The sequence below is a fragment of the Guillardia theta genome (assembly GCF_000315625.1).
Source record: "Guillardia theta CCMP2712 unplaced genomic scaffold GUITHscaffold_395, whole genome shotgun sequence".
Classification (NCBI taxonomy): domain Eukaryota; class Cryptophyceae; order Pyrenomonadales; family Geminigeraceae; genus Guillardia; species Guillardia theta.
This window is the reverse complement of record NW_005434288.1, coordinates 758-10,976: the sequence shown is the minus strand read 5'-3', so window position 1 is coordinate 10,976 and position 10,219 is coordinate 758. Positions and strand designations below refer to the sequence as shown.

Here is a 10,219-nt window from a genome sequence, read left to right as displayed (position 1 = left end):
CCTGACCTGCTCCTGCCGTCTCTTGAGGCTCCATCCGTTGACAAACATACCGCTGAGCCTGCAGGTGGCTCCAGCAGCTGTCACGAGGCTGCCGTCACTACCTCCCTCCTCTCCTCTCGTCACAAGCTTCCCTCCCTCTTTCCCCTCTCCCATCCCTCCCACTCCCTCTCCCCTCCCTGCCTTCTTCCACTCCCTTCGCCTGCTGCTCCTGTGACGCCTCCTGGGTGTCGTCTCGCCGCCGCCGCCCTCCTCCTCCCCTGCCTCCCGCGGCTGCTCGAGATGTCGATGCGTCGGCATGGCCTTGGACGTCTGGCCCTGACGCCTCCGCCTCGCTGGGGGAGGAGGCGGGGGGGGTGGACGGCGGCGGTGCCGGCGACGTGACCTGCTGAGGAGCCGCGGGGGGGGGGGGGGGAGGAGGGGGGCGGCGGCGCCCCGACGCTAAGCCGGCGGGGATCCAGCAGCAGGAGGCGGAGGTGGTAGAAGGAGGGGGGGGGAGAGGAGGTGGTAGGGGTGAAGGAGGGGTCCTCCTCCGGGGGGCTGGTGTCACGCCGGAAGGAGGGCGGCGGTGGCGTGGGCCTCCTTGCTGACGCTGACGCTGCCTGCAGGTCCTGCTTCGTGGCGCTCGCGTCGCTCTCGACGCCCTCGCCAGGCGGGTCCCCGTGCTCGAGGAGGGGATGGGCGTGTAGGGCCTGGCTGTCTTGGAGGAAGGGGTCGGCGAAGGCTGGCTGGCTGGCCGCCATGCGAGCGACAGCCTCGTCCACCGACTCGTCGTGTGCTGCCGGGTCGATGGCTGGGGGAGTCTGATGGTGGAGCAGGCGGTCCCCCATGCTGTTCTTGTCGCTCGGCGAAAGACAGGGGATGAAATAGAGGGGGGCGGGTAGTAAAGAGGTGTGGTAAAAGGAGCAATAGACTCTTGAATCTCAAGGTGCCGTCAGCAAGAAGGGACTGCTGACATATCAAGGCTTCCCCATCTTCAAGTCACAGGCCTGCTGACGTCTCTTTACCACTCTTCTTGCGTCTTGCGGGGGCGAACGAGGAAAGACGGCGGCAACCTGGGGCTGAGCTTGAGCTTGAGCTTGAGCATGAGCATGGGCTTGAGCATGAGCTTGAGCTTGAGTTCGCGTCAGCTATCCGCCCCCAAGCATGGCGCCTACATGCTCTCACACATGCCGCGGCTTGTCTTGCGTAGAATCCTTCAACGACTCGGCGCATCGTCGGTGGGGGCTGGGGAGAGCAGCTTCTGCTGCTGTCGAGGCTTGCTTTGGCTAGAGCGTGTGGGTCTGCCTCCAGGCCATGCAGCCAGGAGTACTCGTCGCTGCCCGCATCAGGGTCGACAGGCTCAGAGGCTGACGGCGCGTTCCCTCTCCATATCGTCGATAGTCGAGCTTGAGCTTCAGGACCTGGGGGTGCAGCTTGAGCGTGAGAGCTCGAGCCCTTAGCCAAGCCTGGCCAGCCTCGAGTGCTGCTGCAGGTCTAGCCTCATCGTCAAGCTTCGGCTCCATCATCAGCATCATCACCAGCCCCTCCATCACCTTGAAGCGCAAGCCCCTGAGCATCGGTCAGGCCTCATCGAGGAGACGATCCTGGCAGGCAGTAAAGCGGGTGGTCAGCAGCAGCAATGCTGACAGCTGGTCATTGGTGCTGACGGCACTTTCAGATATCACTTCCCTTTTACCACACCTCTTTACTACCGCCCCCTCTATTTTACCCTTCGCTCATCTGAGCGACAAGATCAGCATGCAAGACTGCTTCCTCCACCATCAGACTCCCCCAGCCATCGACCCGGCAGCACACGACGAGTCGGTGGACGAGGCTGTCGCCCGCATGGCGGCCAGCCAGCCAGCCTTCGCCGACCCCTTCCTCCAAGACAGCCAGGCCCTACACGCCCATCCCCTCCTCGAGCACTGGCAGTGGGACCCGCCTGGCGAGGGCGTCGAGAGCGACGCGAGCGCGGGGAAGGAGGAGGGCGGGGGAGGGTCGGGGTCAGCAGGCAGGCCCAAGACAAAGCAGCCCGCCTTCAGGCGTCACCCCTGGACCGAGGAGGAGGAGGCGCGCTTCCGGATCGCGCTGGAGATGTTCGGGCCCAAGGAGCGGAGCTTGGTGACGCAGGGCAGGATCCCCGTGGGGCTAGGGGCGGGGGCGGCGAGGAGCATGGCGAGCTTCATCGGGACGAGGTCGGTCCAGCAGGTCAGGTCGCACGCCCAGAAGCACTTCATCAAGCTCGTCTCCTCGGTGTATGATGATGGAGGATGTGTCCTTCCCCCTCCGCCCGACCTCTACGCACGAGTCCGATCTCGTACCGGATATGCTGCATATGTGCCACCCGCTCCTCTTTCGTATGGGCTGGGTGGAGCTTGCCATGATCTCGAGGCAGAGCTTGTAGAACAAGCTGGGATGGCTGAGGCATAGGGTGAGAACGGCGTGCGAGAAGCACACGAAGAAGATGGAGGAGGATGAGTGCAGGCAGAGGGTGATGCAGGTCTCGAACTTGGATTTTACAAGCGGCAACATGATACACCTCTACCACGAATGGAGGAACTCGCAGCTCGATCTACAGACACATCAGAACGCACTCTGCGGGTTGATCATGCAAGACAGGAGGTCGCGAGGAGGTGCATCCGCGAGCTCGTCTCTATCATCGATGCCTACATGGCCATGTGTCAGGGCTCACGGCATGACGTGCAGGAGATCATCGACCGCTCGTGCGTTGAAGGCGATGCAACGCTAGATGACCTGATATTCCGCATGCGATCGACGCTGGAGGAGAACGCCGAGTTCATCCGCACCGTCCTCGAGAGGAGGCAACAGAACTTCAATATCCCAGACTTCCTCTTCCCAGCCGTCGTCAATCCCTAGGCTGCCTGAGCCTGAGCGTCACCTCGTTGTAGGCATCCCTGTCCATGTCGTATATGGTCTTCAGGATCACTGACTCATCCCTGTCAAAGACGTCGCAGTAGGTGTCGATCAGCATGATTACGTGATCGCTCCATTCCTCCCCGTGTGACCAGCGGCGTATGGTCGTCAGGGCTACCTGCAGGATGGGCTTGACGTGCCCGTTGGGGGTGGAGCTTCCGCTTCCTGAACCCGTGTAATGATCGCTTATCCTCATCCCCTTCCTGCCGTAGACGACGTCGCGGCTTGTGAGGCCATCCCAGCACCTCACCTGGGAGGAGTAGGACCGGATGTTGGAGAGGAGGTTCATCACGCTGCTGATGAAGTGAGGATAACCGTATGGACAGTGGTGGATATGCGAGCAATCCTAAGCGCTGCATAGCGCGCACTTGAAGTCGTTCACGCAGAGGAGGCAGACGCGGCTGGGCTCTGCAAAGACGTTATCGATCGCTCTGCACCTCCGGATGTAGTTCGAGACGATGTTGGCGATATTGTCGTTGCAGCGACGCACCTTGGGGCACATGATGGAGAGCTGGTCGTTTATGTTGCGCTCCATGTGGCTCACAAAGTTGTCCGACCACGTAGACAGGAGGCGCCCGATCGTGAACGTCCCCTTATTCGGGGCGAAGTTCACAAAGGGGACGCCGTGGACCTGGGACATGTATATGAGCATCGTGATCTTGCAATACATGTGCAGCGTGTTGTTGCTCTGTATGCACACGGTGTTCATCAGCTGCAGGCAGAGGCCGTCGCATCCGCACTTGCAGTGAGGGAGCATGTTCCAGAACTTCTCGTCGCTCGATCCCTGGTAGAATTCACGGATGCACTCACACACGACCGCCCCGCTCATGGTGCATCCGACGAAGCTTATGCGATCGAAGAGATTGGTGATGTGCCTATGCCCGGCCTTAACCAAGTATTCCGAGAAGATGTACTTCAAGATGCGTGATTCCTTCACGTCCAGCGCCTTTATGAGGTATGCCTTGACGTAGGTGGTGAAGATCACGGGCTCGTTCCGGAGGAGCTCGGACGTGACGATGAGGAAGTTGCAGCCGTACCATTTCTGGTTCAAGGAGCTCAGCAGGTGTGGTCGGTAGTCGTGCATCATCAGGAATATCAGGATGTACATCCTTGCGGTCCTCACCACGCTCTTGCGCAGCGCCTCGGGGACATTGGCGTCGACGTGTGCCAACCCTTGATCGATGTTATTGTATAGCTCGGAGCAAAGCACGCGCCTGGGATCGCCGGATGCCAACTTCCCCATCATCATCCTCTCGAATAAACGGATAAACGCATCCTCGCTCGCTCCGGTGAACTCGATGAACTCGTCGTCGGTCCCAAAGACTCGCGGCCACTCGTTCTTCAGGCGGTTGGCCCGCTCGTTGGGTCCTGCGCTGTAGGCGACGCGGACGTGGATCGCGGCATCCCTGATGATACGGAGGTCGTAGGTACGGACGTCTGTGATTACGGTGTTCCTTTCCTTGCTGAGTGCCATTGACATTTGCGGATATCCTTATGCGTGGGCTGGGGAGAATATGGGAGGGTTGGGTGTCCCTACCGCTCAGTTATAGTGGAACGCGGGTTGGTGGGTAGGGACCGCCAGGGAGAGGTAGGTGACGACCACCCCTCCCTCCTCCACCCACTGCTGGAAGGATGCGGGCCACTCGTAGGCCACGGGCACGGCGAAATGGCTCTGCTCCGAGGTGATCCTCCCCATGCAGGCCTTGGACGCCGCCCATAGACTCGTGGAGGGCTGCACCTTGGCGATGTCCTGTAGCCACGACCGCATTCCCTCCTCGCAGAGCGCGTCGTCGTCGGCCAGGCGGAGGACATCGATGAGCCTCGGAGGCCCACGGTGGTAGTCCTCGGGATGCAGTTCATGGGGTTGTCAGCGAAGCAGATGGTCTGGAACGCCCTGCTCAGGATGAGATGGCGCGTGCCTTGGTAGTCGAACATGCGGTTGTCCTGAACGAGGTTGTCTATGAGGCCGGCTAGCGCGTTGCCAATGACGTGGACCATGACGATCTCTACCTGTGATATCCCAGGCATGCCGAGGGCGATCTGCAGCACGGAGGACTGGATGGATATCCCTCCCACCCTCATCCAAGAGCTGTACTCCTCCCATGTCCCATTGAGCCCCTCTCTTACGCTGGCGTTGAGTGTCCGAGTGTCGTAGGCGCTGAAGACCGCGGGGCACGCCCTGAGGAAGCCATGCAGGCTTGTCACCCCGGCGCCCGTGAAGGTATAGATGGGTTCCGTGTTGGAGAGGAGGAGCGTCACCCTGATGCTGTCAAAGGCCATGGTTGGGAGCTCCAGGAAGATCCACATTGACTTTGCAGATGGCCATGTCTGCAGGCCTCGGCAGTCGCTCCCGGAATGGATGAGCACCTCTCCCTCTAGCCAACCGTTGCCCTTCCAGCAGTGCGGGCCCGGGATCGCGGCGAGGTGATGGCAGACCTGGGATTCAGCGAGCACATCCACGCCGCCCATGCTCAGCTTGAAGGTCATGGCCTGAGGCCGGGTGAGGAGCGCCTCCGGGCCAGAGAACATGAATCTCACCCCCACCACAGAGCTCTGGTCGAAGTGGTAGACGGACATCGATAAATGGTTCATCATATCTGATCTCACCCTCTCGAAGACGGAGAACGTACCGGCGACAGTCTTGCTGAAGGAGAATTTGTGGAACACGCTGCTGTATCCGAGGCTGAACTCCGGGTTCAGGCTGAGGAACGAGGCGGCGAGGTAGAAGGAGCAGTTCAGTGAGGACTGTCCCCATGGTGTGCAGTTCAATGCACGGGGAAACCGGTTGACATAGAGCGAGAAGGGGTTGTACCCACCCACGGTGGGTGAGATGTCCATGAAACCGTAACTGTCTGTCTCATAGGGGATGATGCGATCCTGGACGGCCAGGTCCCACTCCTCACAGGTGCAATTGGAGGTGTGGTTCTCCCATCCACAGCCGAGTGCGACCGATTGCATGCTATCTCCCATGTAGCCCTCGCTGATGAGGGGCATGCAGCATTCCCCACACTCGAAGGGACTTCCTATGACGTAGAGGATCGGGAGGCTTGCACCCGGGGTGTATTGCACCCTCATCTCACCCTGCAGGCTGTCTAGCAGATGGTCCGCATGGATATTCCGAAACGACAGATCGTAAGCCAATGGGGTGAGATCGGCGGCACTGGGTTGGCAGCTGCCGCTGGTGTCATCCTGCACGAAACCAAAGTCACAGGCGATCACGCATTGGTCACCGATGATGTAGTAGTGCTTTGCGATGCTGTCTGTCGTCGGGCACACGGTGCATGCATCGTCGTTGACGCCCCGCTTGAAGCCACTGCTGGTGCATGGGCGGCACACCTTTACCTGTGCGGCCTCGTCGTAGGACTGCAGGCCATAACCATCGATACAGAGACATTCTGAAGGAGAGGCGGTGCCAGGACCCACCGTGGTGGTGTACAGGCCCACGGCGGAGCATGGGAGGCACTGGGCCTGGCCCGAGAGGGGTTGGAAGTACCCGGTTGGGCAATCCTGGCATGCCTCCGTGCTCCCGTCTCTCGCCTTGAACTTGCCCGGAGGGCAGGCATCGCACCTCTCTCCCACCCTCTCGTAGCCACGGTAGCATAGGCATCCCTCGATGCTCACCGTCGCACCTCTTCTCGTAGCCGGGGATGCATCTGCAGTACGACTCCGAGCTGGATCCGGATGTCGATATCGAGTTCAGCGGGCAGGAGGAGCATCCCGTGCTGGCAAGGGCGTCTGCGTATGTGTTCTCGGGGCAGGTGGTACAGCTGTAATTCCCGGGACCCGCCTTGTACTGACCCATCGGGCACGCATCGCATGATAGCCTACCCCCATCCATGCTGGCTCCGAAGCCGGGGAGACGCTGTAGCGGGTGCTGTTCCCGGGGCAGGAGGTGCAGACCTCCGACGTGTTGGCGGCGATGACCAGCGAGTACTGGTTCGGGCCGCACTCGATGCATGCCGCGAGGTTGTACTGGTCGGTGTAAAAACCCTTCGGGCACGCTGAGCAAGCGTCTCCCTCCCTGTAATAACCTGGGATGCAGAGGCACCCACCAATCGAACCCGTGGAGGGTTGTGAGACCGAATGCAAGGGGCACCGGAGGCACTCGCTTATGTTAGTGGCCACGGTGTTGGGTTGGTAGGTGTCCGTGGGACAGGCCGTGCACGCCGCCATGCTCCTCGTGTCCTTGTAGGTCCCAGGAGGACAGGGCTCACACTGGGTGTTCCCAGGGCCGGAGTACCCATACTCGCAGACGCAGCTCATGATGCTCGACGAACTATTGAATGACCAGGAGTGATTCGGACAGGGCATGGCAGGGTCGAGGCTCCCCGCGCAGTAGTAACGCTCCGGGCAGACATCACATACACCGTTGGGTAGGAGATAGGTTGAGGGCTTGCACGCACACTCCTCCACACGCGAAATGCCCTGCTTGGAGTAGGTGCCGTTGGGGCAGGGCTCGATACTGTAGTACCCCGCGCAGTAGAAGTCGTAGGGGCAGATGTTGCAACCGTCTCCCTGCTTGCCGATCTCGCTGTAATACCCGCCCTCGCATATGGCCAGCCATCCAAGGCCGTGCGTGCGCATTGACCACCCAGGAGGCGTCACAGTAGCAGCCAGCGAGGAGACTAGCAGAGGACAGGTCAGCAGTGTAGAGGGAGAGCAGGCAGTCTTGTGACGAGAGGAGAGGAGGGAGGTAGGGAGGGCAGACTGTGGCTGGAGCCGCAAGCGGGCTAAGGGTGCTTGTGTTGGTTGACGGATGGAGCCTCAAGAGAGGCATAGATCTGGTCAGCAGGAAAGCCACAGCACGACAAGATATCAAGGAGGGAAGGGAGACCGTAGGAGTAACTCTCTCTTGTGTAATACAAGTCATGACATGGTGAAGCCTGATGCTCTGAGAGATAGCGCTCGTCCGCTTGGTGCCGACAGACGTCGAGGGCGCCATGGCAGGCCGGCAGCGAGAGAGGCAGGAGAGGACGAGGGCGTCCGCATCCGAGCCGGAAGAGGGACTAGCAGCATGGACCAGCAGCCAGTCAAGCACAAGGAACGAGGAAGAGAAGAAGATATACAATCATGTCAGCAGGCGTTGCTGCTTGCTCGACCCGCTTCCTCTGAGAGATAGAGGATGAGAGCAGACGGGCCTAAGGGCTCGAGCTCTCAAGCTCAAAGCCTGACGCATCAGCTTGAGCAGCACTATCCACATCATCACAACGGCTACCAGGCACGTCAGCCTCTGAGCCTGTCGACCCTGATGCGGGCAGCGACGAGTACTCCTGGCTGCATGGCCTGGAGGCAGACCCACACGCTCTAGCCCAAGCAAGCCCCCACCGACGACGCGCCGAGTCGTTGAAAGGTTCTACACCTAACCCGCCGCTGGATCTGCCTGGCATGTGTGAGAGCATGTAGGCGCCATGCTGGGTCGGGGGCAGGCGCTGGACGAGCTCACAGGTGCTAGCCGAGGCGCATGGGCAGGTGGAGGGAGGGCTGCTGAGGGCACAGACGTCGAGAGCAGCATCGCAGGCAGGCATGAAAGAAGGAGAGGAAGAAGGCGTCGGCGTCGGCGTCGTGGAAGGCGGAAGGCAGGAATGGTCACTGAGTGGTAAAAGTCACCGGGGTAGTAAAGTCACAGCACCTGTCAGCAAGGCGTCGCTCCAGTGCCGTTGGGCACATGGATGAGAAGTAGCTTAGTTAGTCCTCTGCGTTCCTCTCAGAGCATCAGGCTTCACCATGTCATGACTTGTACTATACAAGAGGCCGTTACCCCTACGTTCTCCCCTTCCCTCCCCTTCCTTCTTCCTAGCTCACATACCCTCCTCCCTGACACCATCCTCCTGACCTGCTCCTGCCGTCTCTTGAGGCTCCATCCGCTGACATACCGCTGAGCGTGCAGGTGGCTCCAGCAGCTGTCACGAGGCTGCCGTCACTACCTCCCTCCTCTCCTCTCGTCACAAGCTTCCCTCCCTCTTTCCCCTCTCCCATCCCTCCCACTCCCTCTCCCCTCCCTGCCTTGTTCCACTTCCTTCGCCTCCTGCTCCTGTGACGCCTCCTGGGTGTCGTCTCGCCGCCGCCGCCCTCCTCCTCCCCTGCCTCCCGCGGCTGCTCGGGATGTCGATGCGTCAGCATGGCCTTGGACGTCTGGCCCTGACGCCTCCGCCTCGCTGGGGGAGGAGACGAGCTTGATGAAGTGCTTCTGGGCGTGCGACCTGACCTGCTGGACCGACCTCGTCCCGATGAAGCTCGCCATGCTCCTCGCCGCCCCCGCCCCTAGCCCCACGGGGATCCTGCCCTGCGTCACCAAGCTCCGCTCCTTGGGCCCGAACATCTCCAGCGCGATCCGGAAGCGCGCCTCCTCCTCCTCGGTCCAGGGGTGACGCCTGAAGGCGGGCTGCTTTGTCTTGGGCCTGCCTGCTGACCCCGACCCTCCCCCGCCCTCCTCCTTCCCCGCGCTCGCGTCGCTCTCGACGCCCTCGCCAGGCGGGTCCCCGTGCTCGAGGAGGGGATGGGCGTGTAGGGCCTGGCTGTCTTGGAGGAAGGGGTCGGCGAAGGCTGGCTGGCTGGCCGCCATGCGAGCGACAGCCTCGTCCACCGACTCGTCGAGTGCTGCCGGGTCGATGGCTGGGGGAGTCTGATGGTGGAGCAGGCGGTCCCCCATGCTGTTCTTGCCGCTCGGTGTAAGACAAGTGATGAACTAGAGGGGGGCGGGTAGTAAAGAGGTGTGGTAAAAGGGGAAATAGGCTCTTGAATCTCAAGGTGCCGTCAGCAAGAAGGGATTGCTGACATATCAAGGCTTCCCCATCTTCAAGTCACAGGCCTGCTGACGTCTCTTTACCACTCTTCTTGCGTCTTGCGGGGGCGAACGAGGAAAGACGGCGGCAAGCTGGGGCTGAGCTTGAGCCTGAGCTTGACTCAGAGCTTGAGTCTTCATCGGCTTGGGCTAGAGCGTGTGGGTCTGCCTCCAGGCCATGCAGCCAGGAGTACTCGTCGCTGCCCGCATCAGGGTCGACAGGCTCAGAGGCTGACGGCGCGTTCCCCCTCCATATCGTCGACAGTTGAGCTTGAGCTTCAGGACCTGGGGGTGCAGCTTGAGCGTGAGAGCTCGAGCCCTCAGCCAAGCCTGGCCAGCCTCGAGTGCTGCTGCAGGTCTAGCCTCATCGTCAAGCTTCGGCTCCATCATCAGCATCATCACCAGCCCCTCCATCACCTTGAAGCGCAAGCCCCTGAGCATCGGTCAGGCCTCATCGAGGAGACGATCCTGGCAGGCAGTAAAGCGGGTGGTCAGCAGCAGCAATGCTGACAGCTGGTCATTGGT

The 10,219-nt window shown here is 61.0% G+C and overlaps 6 protein-coding genes across 6 annotated transcripts; 2 read left to right on the top strand and 4 right to left on the bottom strand.

Moving 5' to 3' along the window:
- Positions 1-1,265: 1,265 nt before the first annotated feature.
- GUITHDRAFT_122658 (hypothetical protein) lies at positions 1,266-1,556 on the bottom strand (the record flags this gene model as incomplete). The annotated part of the gene is made up of 1 exon (XM_005818066.1): positions 1,266-1,556. The coding sequence occupies one exon, from the start codon at positions 1,554-1,556 to the stop codon at positions 1,266-1,268; it is 291 nt and encodes a 96-aa protein (XP_005818123.1).
- A 181-nt stretch (positions 1,557-1,737) lies between these two features.
- GUITHDRAFT_122657 (hypothetical protein) lies at positions 1,738-2,409 on the top strand (the record flags this gene model as incomplete). The annotated part of the gene is made up of 1 exon (XM_005818065.1): positions 1,738-2,409. The coding sequence occupies one exon, from the start codon at positions 1,738-1,740 to the stop codon at positions 2,407-2,409; it is 672 nt and encodes a 223-aa protein (XP_005818122.1).
- Positions 2,410-2,529: 120 nt separating this feature from the next.
- Positions 2,530-2,856, top strand: GUITHDRAFT_122656 (hypothetical protein; the record flags this gene model as incomplete). The annotated part of the gene is made up of 1 exon (XM_005818064.1): positions 2,530-2,856. One exon carries the CDS (start codon positions 2,530-2,532, stop codon positions 2,854-2,856), a length of 327 nt encoding a protein of 108 aa, XP_005818121.1.
- Positions 2,857-6,306: 3,450 nt separating this feature from the next.
- On the bottom strand, positions 6,307-7,176 carry GUITHDRAFT_83387 (hypothetical protein; the record flags this gene model as incomplete). Its single annotated transcript, XM_005818063.1, has 3 exons — positions 6,307-6,481; positions 6,579-6,752; positions 6,848-7,176. Coding segments are annotated over 3 exons (678 nt in total), but the record flags the coding sequence as incomplete, so codon positions are not given.
- Positions 7,177-8,051: 875 nt separating this feature from the next.
- Positions 8,052-9,562, bottom strand: GUITHDRAFT_122654 (hypothetical protein; the record flags this gene model as incomplete). The annotated part of the gene is made up of 4 exons (XM_005818062.1): positions 8,052-8,080; positions 8,129-8,187; positions 8,239-8,289; positions 9,057-9,562. 4 exons carry the CDS (start codon positions 9,560-9,562, stop codon positions 8,052-8,054), a joined length of 645 nt encoding a protein of 214 aa, XP_005818119.1.
- Positions 9,563-9,844: 282 nt separating this feature from the next.
- On the bottom strand, positions 9,845-10,135 carry GUITHDRAFT_122653 (hypothetical protein; the record flags this gene model as incomplete). Its single annotated transcript, XM_005818061.1, has 1 exon — positions 9,845-10,135. The coding sequence occupies one exon, from the start codon at positions 10,133-10,135 to the stop codon at positions 9,845-9,847; it is 291 nt and encodes a 96-aa protein (XP_005818118.1).
- Positions 10,136-10,219: the final 84 nt, after the last annotated feature.